Source organism: Plasmodium knowlesi (assembly GCF_000006355.2).
Source record: "Plasmodium knowlesi strain H genome assembly, chromosome: 14".
Taxonomy (NCBI): Eukaryota; Apicomplexa; class Aconoidasida; order Haemosporida; family Plasmodiidae; genus Plasmodium; species Plasmodium knowlesi.
Genome location: NC_011915.2, coordinates 2,945,426 through 2,968,379, shown reverse-complemented (window position 1 = coordinate 2,968,379; position 22,954 = coordinate 2,945,426). Strand labels below are relative to the sequence as shown.

At 39.5% G+C, this 22,954-nt stretch overlaps 7 protein-coding genes across 7 annotated transcripts; 2 read left to right on the top strand and 5 right to left on the bottom strand.

Moving 5' to 3' along the window:
• Window positions 1–1,360: 1,360 nt before the first annotated feature.
• PKNH_1466600 (RAC-beta serine/threonine protein kinase) lies at window positions 1,361–3,649 on the top strand (the record flags this gene model as incomplete). Its single annotated transcript, XM_039113711.1, has 2 exons — window positions 1,361–2,283; window positions 2,437–3,649. The coding sequence occupies 2 exons, from the start codon at window positions 1,361–1,363 to the stop codon at window positions 3,647–3,649; spliced, it is 2,136 nt and encodes a 711-aa protein (XP_038970078.1).
• Window positions 3,650–4,925: 1,276 nt separating this feature from the next.
• Window positions 4,926–6,182, bottom strand: PKNH_1466500 (signal recognition particle receptor subunit beta, putative; the record flags this gene model as incomplete). Its single annotated transcript, XM_039113710.1, has 4 exons — window positions 4,926–4,997; window positions 5,153–5,270; window positions 5,422–5,553; window positions 5,719–6,182. 4 exons carry the CDS (start codon window positions 6,180–6,182, stop codon window positions 4,926–4,928), a joined length of 786 nt encoding a protein of 261 aa, XP_038970077.1.
• A 1,247-nt stretch (window positions 6,183–7,429) lies between these two features.
• PKNH_1466400 (conserved Plasmodium protein, unknown function) lies at window positions 7,430–8,644 on the bottom strand (the record flags this gene model as incomplete). Its single annotated transcript, XM_002262504.1, has 1 exon — window positions 7,430–8,644. One exon carries the CDS (start codon window positions 8,642–8,644, stop codon window positions 7,430–7,432), a length of 1,215 nt encoding a protein of 404 aa, XP_002262540.1.
• A 972-nt stretch (window positions 8,645–9,616) lies between these two features.
• Window positions 9,617–10,966, bottom strand: PKNH_1466300 (uncharacterized protein; the record flags this gene model as incomplete). The annotated part of the gene is made up of 1 exon (XM_002262503.1): window positions 9,617–10,966. One exon carries the CDS (start codon window positions 10,964–10,966, stop codon window positions 9,617–9,619), a length of 1,350 nt encoding a protein of 449 aa, XP_002262539.1.
• A 1,107-nt stretch (window positions 10,967–12,073) lies between these two features.
• On the top strand, window positions 12,074–13,621 carry PKNH_1466200 (uncharacterized protein; the record flags this gene model as incomplete). Its single annotated transcript, XM_002262502.1, has 1 exon — window positions 12,074–13,621. One exon carries the CDS (start codon window positions 12,074–12,076, stop codon window positions 13,619–13,621), a length of 1,548 nt encoding a protein of 515 aa, XP_002262538.1.
• A 1,161-nt stretch (window positions 13,622–14,782) lies between these two features.
• On the bottom strand, window positions 14,783–15,400 carry PKNH_1466100 (myosin A tail domain interacting protein MTIP; the record flags this gene model as incomplete). Its single annotated transcript, XM_002262501.1, has 1 exon — window positions 14,783–15,400. One exon carries the CDS (start codon window positions 15,398–15,400, stop codon window positions 14,783–14,785), a length of 618 nt encoding a protein of 205 aa, XP_002262537.1.
• Window positions 15,401–18,180: 2,780 nt separating this feature from the next.
• Window positions 18,181–22,633, bottom strand: PKNH_1466000 (clathrin adaptor domain-containing protein, putative; the record flags this gene model as incomplete). The annotated part of the gene is made up of 10 exons (XM_039113709.1): window positions 18,181–18,396; window positions 18,588–18,786; window positions 18,955–19,016; window positions 19,216–19,395; window positions 19,602–20,293; window positions 20,510–21,323; window positions 21,470–21,548; window positions 21,679–21,772; window positions 21,931–22,255; window positions 22,415–22,633. The coding sequence occupies 10 exons, from the start codon at window positions 22,631–22,633 to the stop codon at window positions 18,181–18,183; spliced, it is 2,880 nt and encodes a 959-aa protein (XP_038970076.1).
• Between the last annotated feature and the right edge of the window lie 321 nt (window positions 22,634–22,954).

Sequence of the window (22,954 nt, the reverse complement as noted above, 5' to 3'; positions counted from 1 at the left end):
AAAGGTCAAAAAATCACTCAGCCTACTTCACCCAATGGGGCTTCAAAAATGATTTGCATTTATGTCATCTAAAAGGGTTAGTAAATTAAAAGTGGAAAAAAAAGAGGAGGCAGGAAAAAATTCTTCAGCCCGCTTATTCCCTCGCGACAAGCTCAAAAAAAAAAAAAAAAAATAAAAAAAATAAAAAAAAAAAAAGGGCACATTGTCAAAGTGTAAAAATGGGTGTTATCATGAGAAGGGTGCGCAAAAGGAGCCAGTTGTATATTCGCCTTACATATGTGCCTTCTTCATGTATTCGCATATAAGTATACAGTACACAAGGACATAAGCAACACCCTTTTATACCTTTCCCGAAGCTCGTGTGTGTGTGTGTGTACGTGCTTTCTTACATGCATAAAAGTTTGCTCATTCAGACCTGCGGGAAAAAAGCCAAATGTGCATTTTCGCATGTGCGTGAATTTCTTTCCAATTTACTTCTTCCATTTTGTTTGCTTGTCCTTCCATCTTCGTTTCCAACAAAATTGCAGAAAAAAGTATGTGCACAAAAAATGTACCCTCATTAATTTTCGCATCATCCGTTTAATATGTTCCTACATTCCTCTATTTCCCGAACTTCCTTTGTCCGTCAACATCAGTTCCAACGTTGAGGCCAACTGTAGCAGCAACGTTAGTGTTATAGCTTAACTTTCTCACCCCCAGGACTGCCTCAACTTCCCTTCGCGAGTTGCACAATTCTCACGCCAACCGTGAGTCTGTCACATTTGTCATATTCGCCTGCCGGAACTTACTCCCCTTCCCACCTTTTTTTTTTTTTTTTTTTTTTTTTTATCCGTTTTGGCTGTTTTGACCGTGTCGATTGCTTCGGCTGCATGACATAAGCTCATAACACAGGTGAGAATAAGCGAAAGTTATTTCACCAATTCTTCTGGCACAAATTTGGCGAAAGCTACGTTAAGCTTTTTTAACTTCATGATAAAGTCCAATTCGTTTTCATGCTTTTGTGACTCAAACCATTGATAGTTAATTTTTTTTTAAAAGTGTAGTAGTTTCCGTTGGGATATTCCCCCAGCCGCTTGTATGTTTGCTCCATTTTGAAGAGCCAACGGGTTTATTTATCCCTTCAACACTTGTCCATTTAAAAGAAGAAAACAGAGGAAAAGTAATTGTTCCTTTTGGAGCGTATGTCTGATTAAAAATATCGCCAAGTGTTATACGAGCATTCCTCCTTTTTTCACACACACCTTATGTCGTGTATCGTTACGTATATACACAAAGTACTACAACAAAGAGGCATGCCGCAACTTCGTACGAATGTGCACACACACACACAGAGCATAGAAAGACCACCCCCCCCTCCAAAATGAGCCACATAAAGTTTTTTAAGTATTTCTCGGAAAAGAATAGGCAGAACAACAACGCTCCCCCGGAAAACTCCTGCGGTATGTCATTTCACAAAAAGAGGTTCCGAAAATATTTAAACTTTTTAATCAACAGAAATAAGGGGAAAAGCAAAAAAATAATTACCCATAGGAAGAGCAACGTGGAAAAGGAAGAGCAACAGGAGGGAGAAAAAAATGGCTGCATCGCCTCAATTGAAAGCAACAGTGCGCAACAAAAATTCATCCAAATGGACAAAAATGGAAAACACGCAAGTAATGCAAAAAATGCGAACATTTTAAAAAAGAAAAATTTTAATGACAATTTCACACCAAGTAAAAATTTAAAAATGAGTAGACACAGCAATTGCCTTATGAACAAAGGACGGGCACGCCATTCTATAGAGTGGACGAAATTATTTAAACTAAACTATGACTATCACAACAAAAGAAGGGGGTATTTATTCAAGATTCCATTTTTAAAGAGAAATAATTGCCAAAATGAGGAAATGGAGGATTTTATGCAAATGAACACTACTGCAGGGCTTGAATTTTCAACGGATGCCCAAATGAACAATTATAAAAATCAGGTAGACAAATATGCCAGCGCACATTCGTATGGAAATCGAAATTTTTGGAAAATGTGCTCCAAGGGGAGCAATTTTAAAAGTTCGAAAAATATGTATGGAGATAATGGCGACATGTTTTCCAATAACATGTACTTTTATGCAAAGATCCTCTTGGAGGAAGAAGGTCGGAGAGAGTTGAACAAGCAGAAGTCCGCCCCCCCCTCTAAGAAGGCTGAGGGTACCAAATCTCCCAGATTCAAAGGGTTCAAGTCCAACTACTGGACCTTCAGGAGGAGCGCGAAGAACAAGCCCCGCGAGGAGGAAGCAACCCATCAGGGGTTAGGAAAAGTGCACACATATTTGACCGTTCTCAGGACGGTATACGGTATCGCCAAAATGTGCATCTTCCAAGTTTAGTGCATCATTTTCATTCTTTTACCTTCATTTGCCCCCTCCCTCCCCCCCTCCCTTTCTTTTTTTTACCTCCTTAGGGACGATCTCCACGCGAACCCCAACGGAAACGTGTGCCAGAGAGACAACATGGCGAAGATGACAAACTGCGTCCCGATCAAGAAGAAGGACAAGAGCAGCCACGTCTTCAAGCTGAATGACGACTGTCTGTTCTTGCACGATGAGTATGAGAAGCAAAAGAAGGGGAGGCTCAGAAAAACGCTATCCCTATCGTATGGAAGAAGAAAAAAATCACTGAGACCAGACAACTTCACGTTCTTAAAGGTAATTGGCAGGGGATCATACGGAAAAGTGTTGCTTGTAAGGCATACCCAAAACAACAAGTTGTACGCCATGAAGATACTCAGGAAGGAAAACATAATTTCACGAAATCAACTGGAACATACAAAAATCGAAAGGAATGTATTAAAGTGTGTCTCCCATCCGTTTATTGTGAAATTATATTACGCTTTTCAAACCACCAAAAAGTTATATTTCATATTGGAATACTGTCCCGGGGGGGAGTTATTCTTCCACTTATCCAAAATGAAAGAGCTTCCCGAAGAAGCGGCCATCTTTTACATAGCAGAAATTATCCTAGCTTTGGAATATTTACACAAGCTAAATATAATTTATAGGGATGTGAAACCAGAAAATGTGTTACTTGATGAAATGGGTCATATAAGGCTAACCGATTTTGGCCTATCCAAGGAAGGAATTTCCGACAATAACTCTGCCACATCGTTGTGTGGCACGCCCGAATATTTAGCTCCAGAAATTATCGACCAATGTGGACATGGGAAAGCTGTGGACTGGTGGAGCCTGGGCATCATGCTCTACGAAATGTTAACTGGAAGATTACCGTTTAATAGTTCCACTAGAGCTGACCTGTTCGAAAGAATCAAACACGAAACGTTGAGGTACCCCCGCTTTCTGTCACCCGATGCAGTGGATTTGTTAAAGAAATTATTTGAAAAAGATCCCAAAAAAAGATTAGGATCAGGAGCTACCGACGCAGAAGAAATTAAGAATCATCCTTTTTTTAAAAATATCAACTGGACGGATTTGCTCAACAAGAAGGTCACACCACCTTTTAAGCCCCCCCTGTTTGACCAAATGGACGTTCAAAATTTCGACAAGGAGTTTTTGTGCATGCCACTAAGATATTCTGACAAGTTTGACAGTACCCCCCTTACCCTCAAGTCGCAGAAGAGCTACATGATCAAGGACTTCAACTACAGTTTGTATGACTAGTTGATGGGGAGATGCGTAACCAGATGTATGCGTGATGCCACTTCCTCGCGTAGCGGCATGGTTACCCATTTCGCCATCATGTCAAATAGATAGCAACATAGACAGCTAGCCATTTTGCTCCAGAAAAAAATGTGCAAAGGTGGTAAAAAAAAAAAAAAAAAAAAAAAAAAAATATGAACATTATTTTTTTTTTTTAAAATAGCTCAAATGTTCATATTTTTTTAAGTGTGTGCAAATGATACGATTGATGCATTCTGCACACACACACACATATACACATTTGCGATTTTGCTTTGATGTAGGCTCTCACGACTGGGAAATACCCATATTAGTTATTCCCCTGTTTCGTTTAATTTTTACATGTTTTACTCCTTTTAAATGGCCATCCTGTATTATGATAATTTTTTGTTCTTTTTATTTTTTGGTAAATTCACTTTGCATTTTTAATAATCACTGCGCATGGGCACGAATTTACCTGTGCAGTAGTGTGTCTGTTTTCCTTTGGGTGACCACCCCTTTGTTTTTTTGTTTGTTCGTTCGTGTAGTAGCTCTGCCCATGATTTGGGGAGGCCCCGGGGACGCCCTCTTCCATGTATTTTTAACAAGGAAGTTTCTCCCTTTCGAATATGTATGTGTGTATGTTTATGGTGATATTCCCTGCGAATGCCTATCACCCGTGCTTATTTTTTCATCATTGTTTGGTTTATTCAAATAAGTACGCATGACTTGCCAGTTCTGTTGTACACGAAACATGTTGGACGCGTCCTTCGCATGCATACATGAAGATATCCTTGTCCTTTCCATGAAGTTTCCAACAGGTGAAACAATCCCATGCTATATGCAAGGCAATGTGCCTTCTTTTATTATTATTTTTTTTTTTTTTCCGTATACCCTATTTTTTGTTTACATTCAACTTTTTCTTTTTTTCTTAATTAAACTTAAAATTTTAGATGAATGAAGAAGTTTTTTGCTTACATGTACGATGGGCATTTGTTCCTTACGTATATGCCTTCGAAATATAAGTGCATTGCTACGCGAACACCTCGTACATTCGTACACATATGCACATGTAGACATCCACACGGATAGACAAAAAAGCTAAACTGTCAAGTGGAACCCCTTAGAGAGGAAATTAACAAAAATGTTGTTCCTCTTTGTGAAAAAAAAAAAAAAAAAAAAAAAAAAACTTAAAAAGTATTTCAATGAATGAACACAATGTCCACCTTGATCAGAACAGGGGACGGAGTTTCACAAAAAAGGAGCTACTTCCAGATGGTTAGTAAAATTTCTTTACAAGTTCCACCACTTCTTCAATATTATTGTTCTTTACAGATCCACTGCAAATTTCCTATAGGACAAAAGGGTAAGGGTGGGCAAAAAAAAAAAAAAAAAAAAAAAAAAAAGAAGGCATATGTGGATGGTGTATACAGTGCACTGATATCCCTCAAAGAACAGATAATATAGCCATTGTGTTGTTTACCCCATGGGGAAAACGGTACTTACCGTATGACATGGTGCCTTTTCAAATCGGAAGAATTCCGAGTTGGTGCCCATTAAACATTCGGTCTCGTCGTTGTAGTCATCATCCAGACTGTTATATTTTGACATTTTTAAAATTTCGCTGAAAGGGGGTGTATATGAAAGAGGGGGGGAGGAGAGGAAATAAAAAGGTGTGCATAATATTCTGTTTGGATAAGTGGAAGAATCGTTTGTTTGTCGAATGTAGTGTACAAACAACGCGATATATTTATCGCATCTTCTCTTTGTCTTACATTTCCCTCTCCAAGTCCTCCTTAATAACTTGCTTCGGCCTCGAGTTGCACAAGTCGGTCTTGTTGCAAAATATGATGAGAGGGATTTGCTTTTTCACGACAACTTTGTTTGTGTACAGCTCGAACAGTTTCCTGCGGGGTGTGTATGTGTGGAGAGGGAGAAGCGAGGTTTGCAATAATTGTTCGTAGTGTTGAACTGGCTCTTTGCACCTTTTTCAAGTTGGTCTGCAAGTGGCACTTGAAAGAGGTTCATATGGAGGGCAATTTCTCGTACACTCACACACTCATGGTTCTTACTCCGCAACGACTTTGAGAGCCTGTCGATCCGAGCAGTCCAAAATGTAGATGATAACATTGGTGATGTTGAAATACTTATTTAGGCCGAATGACAGTTTGGGGTGTCCAGGGTAGTCCACAAAGCGAATGCACTTTTTCCACTTGTTATTCTTCAAATTTATGAACGCTACATTTTCTTTCATAGAAGGAACTGTTGTACACAATTTGTCTGTTCTTAATTTGAATAGGAAAGTCGTCTTCCCACTGTCACATGGACCCAAGAGTAAAACTATTTTGTTTGGTTTGGATTCTTTAAAAAAAATGCTCCACAGTATTACGATAAGATAAAAAAGAAATGCCAAACCGAACAGAATAGAAATTATAAAAAGAAGGTTGTGAAATTCATTCAGGTTTATGCTATATTTCATTTGGTACGAACTGATTTTTTGGATTACTTCCCTCAGCGCCATCATCAAGGTGTCCATCTTGCCGGATGGCGGTTCCTGGTTCACCGGTTCCTGGTTCACCCGTTCCATAGTGTATCTCTTTGTTAATCTCTGCCTAGTTAAATGGACGCAAATACTACAAAGCGTTTGCTTACCCCTTTGCACTTGGCACAATACGACCCCTTCGGCACGTGTCTCCTTTCCGCTTCGCCAGTAGCATCAACATGTGGGTCTGCCTTGAGTCCTCCTCACTCCCTCAGTTTGCTAAGTGCAAGCCAGTAATGCCACCTCGGATGATCATGCGAATATGCCTATCCAAGGAGTTCCCCTGTTATACCCCCTGCGCGATGTAATTGCCATCGCTGAGGAGCATCCAACCCCCCCAAAATGGCGTATACTGTTGTATACTTTCTCTTCTAGCAGAAGATTATCACTAATATGAGCAGTTTCGCACGATGGGCAAAAGGGGGGGAGAAAAACAAAAGTACATGCAGAGTAGTTATGAGAAGGTCACAGAATGGGCACAAAAAAAAAAAAAAAAAAAAAAAAAAAAAAAAAATATATATATAATAGTAATAATGTCACATATAGCTGTAGGGGTGGCACTGTGACGGCTCTAGGCACATGGGAAACGCGAAATAACGTTACGGGGTTACGCAGTTCGTTGTGCCATTTGCTAAATTGTTTGTTATGCGATGGTCAATGATCATCCCATCGTTATCTTCCAGTCCTTGGAAATTCCCACCAGGGGCACAGGTTAAAGTGTTTCCACCATCAGCGGGAAAAGATCAGAGTTGGTAAAATCGAACACCACGTAAGGCACAATGTAATTTAAAAAAAAAAAAAAATATAAAAAAAAAAAAAAAAAATGCACGATAATCGTTTTGTCAATTTTTCAAATGTCGCTTCATCACAGTGGAGAGAAAAACTTAAATTAGCAACCATGCGTTTATTGCATTTTACGCGCTCATTTCCTTTTTTTTTTTTTTGTAAAAAGAATGTTTTTCCGTTCGTATACTTGTATAAGGTGTAGCGTGTAAATAAGTGGCTTTTCTATCCCATAACTGTGTAATTTTTCAGGAGGTTCATTTTTTCTTGAAAATTATCATCAGTACACTCTACACCGAAAAACTGTTGTCACATCCAAACGTAAACAACATATTCTATTGTATGTACATATGCGGAGAGAACATTTTTTTTCTTTCCTGCCCTTTTTTCTCCTCCTCTTTATTTATTACCTGGAAAGACCCATTTCCCCGAACACTGGATGATGCCTCCCCGGGTTTTTATGTCTTGACCCAAGCCATCTTGTCATTCATCATAGAGCGGCGAACGATGTTACTCTTCCAGTGCTGATTGTTAAAGCCAATTGTTTTAAGAGATACAGTAGATGGTGTGAATTTAATTAATACATAATTGTCTTGGTGATTTCCCGAAATAAGGTAGGACCATCTGTCCGTCCAAATTACATTTCTTATAACTTCATTTTCAATAATTGAGGCAGAACCTGTCAACGTGACATACACGTTTTTCGCATCGTCAGAATAAAGAAGAGTTATCAACTCATTTCTATTTTTTAAAAAATCGTAAATTTCCGTATTTTTGGAGATGCAGAAGTAGAGGTAGTTTAGGGGGAACTCCCTTGGAGATTTCACGTTCATTACTCTTTGCATTAGTGGCTTGTTCAGTGATAGAACTATTTTAGTTAAATCATTCGTTTGGTTTGAACGGGGATTATGGGAAGGCTCTCCAATTGAGGGGATCTCCGCCTGGCTTTCGCACTTTATACCTTCGGAAGGATTCCCCGGGGAGGCTAATTCTGCCTTCACAGGATCTGTCGAGATTAACTCTTCCACTGTATCCGTCGCATCTGCCGTGTCTGCTCCGCCCCGCTCGTAGTTCACCTCGGAGTCCTCGGGCCCCAGTGGGTCCACGAAGAACGTTTTAATTTCTTCTCCCTCCCTGTACATACAGAAACATTTTGAATCTCCCCTTATAAGCTTCAAGGCTTCTTTTATTATATCATCTGATGAATCGAATGTCAAGTTCAGCTCTGCTAATTTGACGCTCTCTATATACTTAAATAAGTACATAAGGCCCACGATGGGGATACTTTGGAAAGCTATAAAAATAAACAACCTTTTAAACTTGCCTCTTCTATTCCTATACTCGTTTTGGTTGTTCTCCTTTGGTGGTTCATTCTCTTCGGTCCTTCCTGTGTAGTCAATTTCTTTCACGTCTTTCGCCCACCCCCTTCCCATCATTAGGGGATCCTTATCCGTTTTTAAAATTTCTTCAATCTCGTTTTTTATGATATCATTTTTTTCGCTTTTAAAAAATAATCCCCTTCGTTGTATTTTCGCCAAACATCCTATCCTCTGCTGATATGATAAGGTACATATGATCCTCTCCAGGTGACTGCTCCTTCTCATGTCCACTTGGCTTTCTCCCCTCCGTATTCCATGCCATCGGACTGTAACTGCTCTCCGTAGGTTATTCATTGTGTGCGTGGTTAAACTGGGGGTTTTTCTTCACACGAATGGACATACATATGGTACTTAGGCGCGGACATAGGTACATACATTTATTACAATTAACGGTGCATCCTTCCGTGAGGGAGTAACCCATATGCAGTGTCACAGCGTGTGCTCCACCCTTCCTATGCAAGAGCGAAATGCACAACGTGAAGATGTACATATGTTCCTATATAGGCAGGTGTATTCTCCCACCCGACATGTCGCTATTTTTCCAACGACACTGCGGTTGACGTGCCTTTCAGGGACCCTTACTAAAGCCCCACCCCCCAAATGACATGCTACGCGCCCAGTGAAAAAGGAATCCACCTATCAGTTTTAAGTAACTGAGTTTAAAAGATCTTCAGTTTTTGCCCCTTCTCCACATCGCGAAAAAAAAAAAAAAAAAAAAAAAAAAAAAAAAAAAAAAAAAAAAATTCAGAAACGTTTTGTTGGACCAAATAGAACCTGTGAAAAGCCTTTTTATATCTTTACAAATTATCGTTACTCCTTCTTAAGTGTTGTTTGTTTTAAAAAAAATAGGTCAACCCGCCCTAGGAGACTTTCTCCTCCACCTTATAATTTTTGCCCCGGTATAGATTTGTTTTTTTAAAAAAAAAAAAAAAAAAAGTGCAAATTGGGCACCACAAAAACATTTAGGGTGTAAGGGAAAAATGCCAACCATGTGACAGAATTTCAACAAGAAGCAATTCACACGCACAACAAAAACTAGTTGTGTCACATACGGTTCATAGATTCTGCTCCTGCCGTGGTGAAAACTTTCTCCATTATTCCTGTTAAATATTCTCAGTAAGGAGGCATCACGCATCGGGTTTGAAACAAAAAAAAAAAAAATAAATAATAAAATAAAATAAAATAAGGCGGTAGGAAGGCGTGGTATATATCCTTATCACATCACCGTATGACCACATGATTGCCTTCCTTCTTAAAGCATCCCCTTCACAAATCCGAGATCTTGTTAAGGTAGGCCACTTTGTCCCGATGTTGTTTCAGTTTGAGGGCCTCGAATCTCCTCTTTTCAAAACCATTTCCACGAACAACACCATCCCACCTGTAGCCGGCGAGAATGTTGAACCTGTTATAGGGAGACTGATACCGACACATAGCCTTTTGTGGTTGCTCCTTCGTGTGATCCAAATACTTATTCATGGGATCTTCCTTCCTCTTCGCCTTCCTTAACTCTACATCGTAATCTGAGTCGAACTCATAATTTACAATATTTTTTTTTTTAACCAATTTATCATTTTCCTCCAAAATTTTTTTCCTCATTTCTTTTTGAATCAGTCCACTTCCCCATTCTATTTCCTTCGCGTCTTTGTTTTTTTTTTTCGATTTGTCCACGTCTGGGTCTTCTTCTTCTACTCCTTTCTTTCCACCTCTTCTATACTTGGTATTCATATCCATTTTTTGTATGCTGATCCATTCCTCCCTCGAGATTATTTTCCCTCCTTTGTCCCTATAGACGGTAGACTCCATGTTTTGATTTTTGTTTTTTTCGGAGGATCTCCCTACTTGCATTTTTTTACCTTTCTCTGAAGATGACGGGAATTTCCTATTGTCACGTGCATCCTTACTATCTTCACTGTCAATATTGGAACTTGATAGAGATCCCGACTCAGACCGCTTCCCCCTTGCGCGGCTTCGTAACTTTCTCGGGGGAGACAAATCCGAGTCACTCTCACTACTATTACGATGTCTTCCTCCTCCCCCATTACCACTTCTTAACCTTCTCGGGGGGGAAAAATCGGAATCACTACTACTAGCGTTGCCTGATCTACCACCCTTTGCCTTATCCCCCGTTGCGCGACGCCCTCCCCCATCTCCATCCCTGGAAAAGTTACTACTTTGGGAATCCCGCCCAGATGACTCATCACCTTTGTCGCTCCTTCCACTAGTAGATCCTCCTTTTTTTCCTCCCCGACTGCATCTGTCCTTTCCCTTCCTCAACTTCTTTACACTCCTCCTGCATGGCTCTTCCTTCGTTTCTTCAATCAACTTCTCTGTACTGAGTTCTCCCTTCAAACTTAAAAAAATTTTTTTTTTGCTTTCTTTTGATATGTTCACAATTTCTGTGTTATTATCTCCCGTGACCACTATGGGAACATCGGAACTTTCGTCTGATTCCTCCACCACGAAAGGGTCATCTTCCGAAGGGGGATCATCTCCTATGTGTGCATGAAATTTTCTGTCCTCTTCCTCACTGTCATATATTTTTACATTACTTTTTTTTTTCCGCTTCTCCTTTTTTGGCTCCTTCTGCAGATACCTTTTTCGCAAGTATTCTTCCATTGTTTAACCACACGGGGGGGGGGGGGGGGGATACACATGGGATGCGCCCCTCGTACCGAGGCTTCGCCTATCAAAATACACATTCGTTCAGGCACTGTTTTTCCTACCTCCGGAAAACTATGCAGGGCCTGCTAAACACAACGTATCACCTACGAAGAGGAAAAATAATTTCTGTTTTTTTCTGTCAAAATGTATAGAATATTCCTGCCCCTGGGTTAGAATGTCCACTCCATTTTAGCTCTCCTTTAAATTGAAAAAATTAGGGGAAACGTCTATGGATTTTGTGAGGGGGCTACTTCTTAAAATCAATCCCTCGCTCTCCTTAATTTCGTCTATCCTTCAATTATAATTTCACCAGCAGAGGTAAATATTTAAGTCCTCCCTTTTTACATTTACGTGTAGGCAATTTTCTCTCTCCCCCAACCCTACACTTGTAATTTATATGAACTTGATTACTAGCTATTATATGGCTAGTTTTTTTTTTTTTTTTTTTTTTTTTTTTTTTTTTCCTTGTGGGGGGTCACAAAAAAAAAAAAAAAAAAAAAAACAATAGGGAGGGGATGATACCAAAATGGCCAAGTTTGACTCTCGCTTCTTTCTCACCAGTTTAGCGGAGAGGGTAAAAAAAGAAGCAACGAAATATTCGGGTAAAATCATGAATCCAACTGCACAACGGCGAAAGGACAAAATTGCCACAGGACGACCTTGCTTTGCGCCCTCCAAATGGTACAAAGGGAAAAAGGCATTTGTTCTTTTTTTTTTTTTTTTTCTTTTCATTTTTTTCTTTTTTTTTTTCAACTTCGGTAACGTGGCAACGGAGTTTAAATTCCTTCCACATTGCAGAATCACTGTTTGCACTTTTGGCCAAATCCGAACGGGTAAGGCAAATACCATCCCAGGGTTTCACTTGTGGGAACGATGACGCGGTTCTAACTCCATGCCCCAGGGCCACTACTCCATTTAGAATAGAAAACCAAAGTGAGATAAAGTACAAAAAAGTGCATACAATCCCTCTCCTGGTGACAAAGCATGTTCGCCATTCCGTTGTTTACACGTGAGGAGGAATGCACATGATGTAGATACCCCTCAAGTATAGAGAGGACCAAAATGGCAAAAGTGAGATTCAACAGACAGAGCTATCGCCAACAGGGGTTAGCACACGCCAGGTTCTTTTCACACGCCAGGTTCTTTGCACGCGCCAGGTTCTTTGCACACGCAAAGTTTGAAAAAAATACAAAATTCGGTGAAGAGTTACTTAAGTACCACCACGAACAGTACGTGGATAAGGCCCACAGGAGGCCAGACTTATATTTAAAGGGCAACGAAAATAAGCATGCCCATGATAACAGGTTAAGAAGGAACATTCCCTTCGTTTACAGCAATGAAGTTAAAAATTTAGCAGAACTGAAAGGTAACCCATTTACGTTAGTTAACGTGAAGAACGAAAATGATGAGTCCTTTGGGGTGGCTACATTCAATCCGTATTCGCTAATTACGGCTAGGATAATAAGTACCAATGCGCTTTTCTCGGTTAACGTGAATTTTTTTGTGGAGCGGTTGAAGAAAGCCTTGGCGTGGCGTTCCAAGATGGTTGAGGGGGGTAAGCGTGTCAACTGGGGGGGAGGCCTCAGCACCAATGAAGCATCCAAATCCGGTGTAGCACCTACAGGTGGAATTCCCTCCAAGGATACAGCTATATCTCCCATAGGGGAAATTCCCCCAAATCAAAATTATCCCCTCAGCGAAGTGCCTCTCCTACCAAGTGATACATCCTACAGACTCATCAATGGAGAGGGAGACAACATCCCTGGACTCATCATCGATCGATACCATGATTACGTCTCCATTCAACACTTAACACTTGGAATGGAATTACTAGCTGCAACCATTAATGAGGCAGTTATGGAAGTATTAAATCCTAAGGTTATTCTCTTCAGAAATGACAATAAAGAAAGATTAAATGAGAGGTTACATATTTACAAAAAAATTGTACACGGAAAATTGCCTGAACAAGTCATCTTAAAAGAAAATAATTGTTTTTTTTTTATTGATATGTTGAACTCACCAAACACAGGATGGTTTCATAACAGAAGACACTTAAGACAACTTATATCCGACTATGCATATGATAAAAAAGTTCTGGATCTGTTTTCCTATGTAGGATCGTTTGGTATTCAGTGTTCAAAAAAAGGCAAGGCTAAAAAGGTACTGTGTGTAGAGAAGGATAGAAAATTTACCAACTTAGCTGAAGAGTCAGCTTACATGAACAACCTCAGAAATAAGGACATTGAATTTGTTTGTTCCGATGCAATTACCTTTTTGGAAAACTGCAAAGAACTCTTCGATATTGTCATTTTGGATCCACCCAATTTAATTCCCACATCCAAATTTATCTCTTCGGGGAGTCAAAGATATCTCCACATTATCAGATTAGCAACAAATTGTATCTCTTCTAATGGCCTACTGCTAATAATTTTCTCCAACAAATTATGTTCCTATCAAGACCACATAAATATCATTAATGAATCCTTTGTAGATTCAAATAGAACTGTTAAAATTGTTGGCCAAGGTCGTGGTTCACCTGACCATCCGGCCAATCTATCCCTCTACCAATTCTCTGATTTCTACTGGTTCCTCCTCCAGCTCTGCCCCTGAAAGGGAGCAAAAAAGGATGAAAAGAACCGAATACGAAGTGGGAGCACAAGTACCACGCACTAGCTGTGTATCACCCATGTAATGGAAGTGCATACACCACACACACATATACACACACACCCTTGGTTAACTGTCTACACCTGAGGTATATGCAACCAATGGGCCCCTACTCGATCGACATTCTCGTGCCCCAAAACAAGTACGCCTTTTATTCACATTCTTCTCCGTATCATAAATTATACCTTCCTACAAGGGGGGGGCACAGGACATCCTTCCTACTTCCACTCACTACTGCAACACGCCACTTTTACACAATCCCCCCCTCCTGTGCAACATTGCTAATGCATCATTGTTTTAGTTCCTAGTTTACGCGTTTTTTTCTTGGCCACGTGATTAGCGTTCCAAAAATTGACGAACTCGTTAACACTCCATTCTACCATGTCCAGGCTCTTAGCCATGGTTGAAATGAATCGAGTGGACAACAATAAAAAAGGCGATGCTGTCGTTTCCTCTTCAAACACACACATACACACCTACCGCACAAGTAGTATTGTTTATGATAAATTTTGATGGAAAAAAGGGGCAAAGCATTTCGCCTCCAAATGGTGTCATTTTTTTTCTCTTTCCCTTTTTCCAATTTTACACGTTACGCATAGGGAAGGTTCGGGACACATACACGGACGGATGATTCAACAAAAATAAGTCTTAAAAAAAAAAAAAAGAAAGAAAAAAAGGACACATATGCATGATAACTTTTAATTCTTTTTCTTAAAAAAAAAAAAAAAAAAGGAATTAACGCACAAGGTAGAATGAAATATAACGCGGAAGGACGCGAACGGATTGCATGTAATATATCAAGGCGCGGCTACGGTTAAAAACTGCGCAGTGCAGCAGCGTCAAACGAATTAAACCAAATGGGCACAGTACAAGGGCTCGCCATTCTTCATTCGCGCAGATGGCATGTTGATGCAGGTTATTTAAAAGAAGGGGGTGCTCATGAAACAAACGAAAAAAAAAAAAAAAAAAAAAAAATGCTGAGCGTTGAGATTGCAGCTGGAGCTGAATAGGTAGAGGGTCATGGCTACTGCTAGTAGTAGGCTAACAAAAACACTGCGACGATTAGAGAACGCGCTTTTCGACACACTCACCTCTGCTCCGCATCTAGGACAATATATCCTCACAGAACAACTTGTAATTGATTCGGTCTTCTGATGAAAAAGCGTTGAGTGCGTCATTCGCCTCCTGCTCAGTTAAGGCGTCTCCCCAAGTTGTCAAAATGTTTTTCATTTGGTTCTTCGTCAAAAATCCAGAAGAGTTATTGTCAAAGTGTGAAAACATTTTAATAAGCTCTTCCATGTTATCCCTATCGTGCACACACATGGTTAGATATTCTAAGTACTGCTCATAAGTTAAACTATCTCCATACAAATCTCTAATTTTCTTCTCGTCCGTACTTGATGGAGCTAGTCCCAATTTCCTGGCATTGTGTGAGGCATCTTCTATCCTTAATTTTCCATTGCTGCTCTTAGTATTGAACATATCTTTGGCTTCATTTCGATTTACCTTTTCGTCTAATTCTTCTAACCCTGCAACTGATTCTTCCGATTGTTCAGACTCTTCATAATTTTCCTCCTCCACTAATATATTCTTCACCTCTGGTTCTGGTTGCCATTCGAAACCTGGCCCCCACATGAAATAATTCAGTTCCGTGTCGTACGGGGCGATAGCTGATTCTGGGTCCGGTAAGTTGTAGTAGCACACAGGGCATTGCTTTTCCATTTTTACAACAATTGGGGGAAGTGGAAACGCGCTAACGTGGTGTAACACGATAACTTTGTAGAGATGTGAGAGGGTAATGCGGCTAATGGGTGAGGTGCCGAACAAATAAACAAAGTAAACATAGGAAAGCGACTTTCCTCTTATAAATGGTCAAAAAAAAAAAAAAAAAAAAAAAAAAAAAAAAAAAAAAACTACAGTTGCAAGGATGTACTGCCTTCGTGATGTGTAGAAGAAGAATTAATCTCCTCACTTTGAACAAAAAATGCCTTAAACACAGGCACCTTTTTGTGGGAAGGGTACAGATGCACGCGTGTGTGCGTTAAAAATGGCACAAGTTTTTAAAGACTGCTAAAATTGAAAGAAAAAAAAAAAAGGGGGAGCAGCAAAGAAAAAGCGAAAAACGAAAAAGCGCAGATACGCGAAAACGCAAAACGGAAAAACGAATAAACGAAGAAACTTAATTTTATGAAATAAATCAATTCACAAAAGGAGAAGTGTTAAGGATGTGTGCCACTTTCTTAATTCTGATGAAAATTTATTTTTACTTTTTACAACTACATTTAAACGGAGACTTTTCAAATGTAACACCATGCCGTTACAACATCAAAAAAAAAAAAAAAAAAAAAAAAAAAAAAAAAAATATATATACATATATATATAAAGTGGAATTTACAAAATGCGATGCTTAAAGTACCAAACGGATGAATAGATAATTTTTTTTTTTTATGAACATGTGCAGGTATATTTTATATCTTTACATATTTATGTGCAGAAGGGTTGCCTTTTCGCCTGCGCAGAAAAATATGTACAGATAAAGGTACATGTGTATATTCGCTTATGTTACACTTGCGCACAGATGGGTAAATGGATTTCTGTTTTTTTTCTTTTTTTTTTTTGTTTCAGTTTGTTCTTACTGCATCACCTCTGCTAGTTTCACACCCGAAGCCAACAATTGATAGTTACGTGTGCAAAATAATGAGCCTTACTGTTCGTTATCAAAATTGCCTTTCTTAAGGCTAGGAAAAAAAAAAAAAAAAAAAATTGCAGCTAACCAAAGCTGTTTGTAAACTAAAAATGTGTACAGCTTTTTTTTTTTTTTTTTTTTCCAGAACGTTAAGGTGTGCTGTTCATATATTACACATGTTAGCATTTTTTTTTTTTTTAAACTCATTACTTCGACTAACCATGTGAAAGAGCGAAGATTAGGATTACTGAGGGTAAATATAGTTTTATATTTACTTTTATCCCTAATGTAGAATCGTGAATTTGTAGCAATTTCTTAACCTCCGTGCGGCATTTATCCTATTTCCTGTGGTTGCACACCACTGTGAGCTGTTCCCATGTAGACCCCAAATTATGACGTTGTACCGGTAGTAACAGCCAAAAAAAAAAAAAAAAAAAAGAAAATGTGCAGAAATATATGAACAGTTCAGGCAAATATAATGCCACTTTGGTGCAACATTAACAAGTATTTTTTTATGGGACTATTCAAATGCATTTGGATGTGTCAACATCTCCCTCCGAGGAACATTCCTCGAAACACTAATTTTTTTGCATCTTGACAAATTTATTCACTTGCAGGAATGCGCAGTTCTTGGAAGGTTACACCCAAGTTATCTCTAAACGGAACGCGCAAATAGGCATTTCTGCTCACAAGCGTGCACACTTTTGCGCACATCGTTGCATGGGGAATACACATGCTTGTGATGCTCACTGTAGTGACAATACCTTAGAATTTGTACATGACGCTCATAAAAATGGAATGTCCATAGAAAAGTAGCTTGGTTACGCCCCAATGCAGGGGCATATGTGTATATTCCTATTCCCCATTTGGACTCGTTCCATGGGGGAATCTTCCAGATGGCGACCATTCCCTTGGGAAGTAAATAACCATTGTTCCTGTTCCATCCGAGCAAGTGGTACGTTCATTATTATAATGTGTAATTGTGCGGTAAGGAAAAAGGAGAGAAGAAGAAAAAAAAAAAAAAAATGGACAAGGTTTTACAACATAATTATTCAATTTACATTTTTCCTGTGTTTACGATTTGCTACAAAAGGGTCCCCGTGCAGTTCCATTTATTTGTCACCGCAAATTGCCTTCCCTGATATTTTTCACCCCTTAGGTGGGAGGTAGGCAATAAATGTTAGCAACGCTTGGGGGAACGTAGTTCTATTACCTTTCACCACTTTCTGCTCACCCAATACATGTGCTTTCCCGGAAAAAAAAAAAGATAAACTGATGGGAACTCCTCTTAATCAAAATTAACACACAGGTTGTTAACCGAATTGGAAGGCAGACAAAACCTTCGTCCGGCATGGCATAATAACAGGGTTGGTCATTCTTTAAAAAAATTATAAAAATAGTTCTACAGCTCGTGCAACACACTTTGAGCTGATAGCAGTATATCCATTCACCTTTACATATGTAGAACTGAAGCGAAAAATATATTAACAAAGTGTATTTATGTGGTGGGGATATTTCCTCATGGAAGAAATAAGTAAGCATATGTGCTCAGCTAGCGCTAGCCAAAATGCGTAAAAAAAAAAAAAAAAAAAAAAGTGTACCTACTGTTACATATTTACAAAAAAAATAAACTTTAAAAAAAAACAATTATCATCCCTAAACACACACAAAAAAAAAAGAGACAAAGAAGCGGCTGGACATTTCGTGTGCTCTTAATTCGAAACCTAGCCGACCGTTATCATAAATCAGTGGACAATAAAAAGCTAATGCACAACAGGGAATATAAATAAATTATGTATTCACTATCCCTCCGTGACTAAACCTGGTTGTGTTTCTTAAGAATGAGTATGATTAAAAAAAGTATGGCCGATGATAACGTGGGATTATTCGACTTACATATGATCTTCAGTTTGTTCTTCAGAACCTCAATTCCGACGAGAACGAAATAATTATCCAGTGCACTTGCATTGTCCGCATAGCATCCGCTCAAATAAATTGCATCTTCTATGTAGCACACACTTAGGGCGTTTCCCTGCACAAGGGGGGTGGGGGGTACACAAATGGAAATGAACACCTGTACATGCACGTGAACACTTTAAATGATGGCACACAAAAGGGGGGGGTTGAGAGCTTGGGAGGGATAATCAAATGCCGATCCATGCAGACTTCACAACATAAAGGAAACATAGGCATAGAGATGTTCACTTATATTATGGGCATTACCAAACAGGAGATGGAAACGATGTCTTCTGTGTCCACCGAGTCGGCCTTATGGATCATCTTCTCCTTTTTATATATATTAAAATTTTCGTTGTTCCAGAATTTCACAAAAACCTCTTTCGTGATTTTAACGTTTTTCATAAATTTGTTGATGGGGATGGGAAGCCTCAACTCGATACTTTTTCTGAACATGTCTTGCATGCTGCGAGTGGAAAAAAAGAAATTTTCACTCACAGATGGGCATCTCTGTGGAAAATCACACGAGTGCACACACACACACGAACGTTGCAACGGACTCATCGATGGACCATTCTTTTCTGATGGTACAAAATTTGATGGAAATCCCGCTGAACTTTTTTTCCCCCCTTACCGGTAGGAAATCTTAATTAGGGGAAAGCCCTTGTACATGTGTACGCACTTCACGGCCATTTCCTGCGAGGGAAGGAGGAGAAAATTATTCCATTTCAAGAACACCATTCGAGGGGTAGTTCACGCAGAATTTATGCACATTTCATGCATCATTTTTTGCATCATTTTTCGCATCATTTTTCGCATCATTTTTCGCATCATTTTTCGCATCATTTTTCGCATAGTGCACAATTCACGTCGCCAACATGGAGCAGCCACTCACGTAGCAGTTGGTCGCATTCGCGCAGAGCATCCTCTCGTAGTTCAGAAACTTGATTTTCAAAGGGAACAGAATTTTGTTCGATATACTAATATCCATGTCGTAGTAGTTCACCATCTTCTTATTCTTCACGTAAATTTTTATCAACCCGTTGTTGCCGTAGTAGTGCTGACTGAGGGATATCTGCAGAGGGGAAAGTGCAAAAAAAAAAAAATAAATAATAATAAAATAATAATATAATAATAATAATATAATAAAAAAAAAATAAAGAATGAGTGAATGCATCTCTTCTTCCAATGTGTGCTTCTACTACAGATTGGATATTCCACGCAAGGGAGAACATCCTTTTCCATAAGACAGAGCAATACTGCAATTTAATACAGACTTACCTCGAGGTTGTCGTCCCTTAACAACAGGGACCCATTTTTTAATACTGCGTCCTGTACGTATGATATGTTATCATTTTTCGTGAAGTACTTATTCCAGGAGGAGATGTGTGTTGAATCATTTCTTTGTGATGAAATTATGGAATCTCTCTTATCACTGTGGTTTTTATTAATTCCTAGAGGATTTCCAATAGGGTTAAAAGACATTCCTCCTCCCGCGTCCTCTTGTGATGGAATTTTCTGCTCATTCTTCAAGTATCTACTTTCAGATAAATTGTTTGTAAATTTGTTGATGATACAGTTCAGTTCATCTGGATTCATTTTTCTGTTTTTATTTTTATTTTTACTTTTTTTTTTTTTCAAATCAATGTATTTGTTCATTCCGAGGAGATCTCCCAGTGTTTGCTCCTCTGCGTCTTTTTCCTTTGCCTTCAAAAATTTATTGTAATTTAAAAAATCTTCCTTAATGGAGTAAAAATTGCTCTTCTTTATGAGGCTATCCCAAAGAGCATTATTTCCATCATGTACGTAGTTGTTAAATTCTTTACACTCTTTTTGGTAGGGGCTTTGTTGCGTTTTCAGATGTCTCATTCCCTCATTTAGGTATGCGTTGAATTCGTTTATTATTTCGATCTCCTTTTCGTTAAAATGGTCGTTCCGCGGGGGCGCTTGGTGTTTTCCGGTGCCTTTGTGATCTGTGAGAAGGGGGGGGGGGAAATGCCAAACACTTGCATGAAAAGATGGATGGGAGGATAAATGGACCACTCATTATGTGCATTACTCATTTGTGCAGACATGCTCACAATCAACATGTGCCCCGACGCGAATGCCCGCTTATCCCCATCAACTATATGGTTGCAGTCATGTATAGAGGCACCATATCGTCGCATTGTCCCGCGAGAAAAACGTACCTTGTAATTCCTTCTCCGTTGCTACAAGATCAAACGCGACTGTCTTGTTGAAGGAGGGCTTCTTCTTTGTGTCTACGTGTGCATCCCCCGGAATATCTCTTTCATCGGGGAATAAGGGGGGTTCTGTACTCTGTTCATCACCCTGCTCCTTTTTCTTCTTCTTACTTGTGTTTATTATTTTCTTTTTTCCATTTTCCTTATCGTTCTTGTTATCCCTCTCCACCGAAGCACTCTTCCCCATGTTACTTCGCCCCTTTTCACGCTGATTCTCCAACGACTTGTTGTTCGGAGAAAACAGGATTGATTTGTTTCCAGTCCCTCCTTCCACACTGCCACCATCACAAGGAGGTTTCTTCTGGTTCATCATCTCCCCCTTTGCAAGTGTCACCACTTCTTCATTCATATTGGGCTCCACCTCTCCATTGCATGCTACCCCCGATGGAGCATTTCTCACGAAGGAAGAAGCGAGTTTGGTCAGACTACTAGTAATATTTTTCGATAATAATTTATATTCATTTTTCTCATTAATTTTTTTTTTGTTATTTGATCCTACCGGGGAGGTGATATTTTTTTCGCTGTTGATCTCTGAATGGTTATCCACCCCCCTGCTCATGCTGCTTGTCTTTTTCTTTGCCTCCTCCATACCCACTTGGTTCTTTAAAAATGGTCCACTCACTGTTCCTTTTGCCTGTTCCCTCTGCGAGGGGGTCATCCCTCTGTTGGAATCCTTGTGCTCCTTGTCCTTGAACAATTCTGGACAACTCAGAAGGTAGGATTCGTAGCGAACGTTTATTTCATCTTCCTCTTGCATTTCCTGCAGGGGGGAACAGGCGGTGCAGGGACATGTGCAGAAAGGTGTGTGTAAGGGGATATGCCGCAATATGTACAGAGAAAGATGCTGGCACCGAGGGGTAGAACTCCAACACATTCTCACACACGCATTCGAGCTGTATTCATTACATTAAAAAATTTGCAGTAAGATTCATATTCGCCATTTTCTAAAAATTCGATGGTCCTTTCCTTCACCTCATTAAGGCACCTACGAGGGTGGAGAGGAGGGGAATGACGAATGTTATAATATTTTGGTGCGGTTGTCCTGGCATTCTTTACAATTGAGTGCGATATATGCCTGGGGACGATATGTTCTGGGGAAGGGGGGGTAGCCTCACCTCACGTAGTCAGAGTAGATCTGGTCAATCTTGCCATGACTTACAAACTCCGTTTCGAGGAGATCGAGCAGATCCTTCTTTGCGTTTGTGAAATCTGAGAAATGTTCCCACAGGGGAAAGACAGGATACGTAATGAGAAAAGGTAAAACGATAACGCGGTAAAAAAGGAGGAAATGGACATGAGGAGAAGGGGGCATCCCTCAGAAAGCACATAGGGAGAACCATCCCTTGTGACCCCCATAAATGTATTACCATTAAGAACCGGGGAATAAGACACGGAGCATCCCTGTCCAATAAAAATCTTCTTCTTCTGTATCTTTCTAAAAATATTTTTAATAAAGTTATGATCCTTCAATTGTTGTCTCGCTTTAATCTTTTCCGTTGTCTTAAACAAATTTATGGATTCACTGACGAGGCTGTCTTTTTCTATGTTTGTGCTGTGACCAAAGTATGTGAAGTATTTTTTGTTCGTCCCCTCTTCATTTCGCTTAAGCAGTTTGTATGCATATGTGATGATGTCTTTGCTCACGGTTAGGTCTGCACACTTCGGATTCAGAGTGAATGCTATTCCGACCACCTGCAGGGGGAAAAACGAGGGGGATGGAAAAAAAAAAAAAAAAAAAAAAAAAAAAAAAAAAATTACATCTTTTTACGAGTTCCACATATCAATCTTAACGAGAGTAGGTTGTCCACGTGAAACTCTATTATACATATGTATAAACCTCCACCTGCGTACCTTCAGAGCTGTGGTCCGCGAGATGGCGGGGTTCTTTATATTCCTCAGTGTGTTGTAGCAGAAGTTAAAGAGCTCCTCATACTTTTTGTGCGTGATCAGGTGTTCCTTCAACTCCTTAAAATATAAATGAAGATATTCGGTGGATTCCGTGCATGTCTTGTAAAGCATCTTATCATCCTCCGATCCCGTGTTTTTCTTCTTGCTCTTACATATGGTCATTGTGTTGTTAGGATGGCGTTTTCCTTCAGGGGGAGTTCGTTTTAAAAAATGTGGGAATTTTATCTTTTCCTTTTCTTTCCTAAATTGTTCTAGCTCGATGAATCCTGCGCAGTGAACAAGACTCGTATACTACTTTGGTCAGTCGCGCAACCACTTCACCACTTCAAATTCATCCCCACTTCCTCCTCTAATACCTGGGGGAGAAGCAGTTAGTACATTCGTGCCGGGTCAGTATCGTCAGTCACTCCCTCGCGATCAGATTAAAAAAAAAAAAATTATCTAAATAATGGCCCATCCAAGGCATTAAAAAGTTAATTAAAA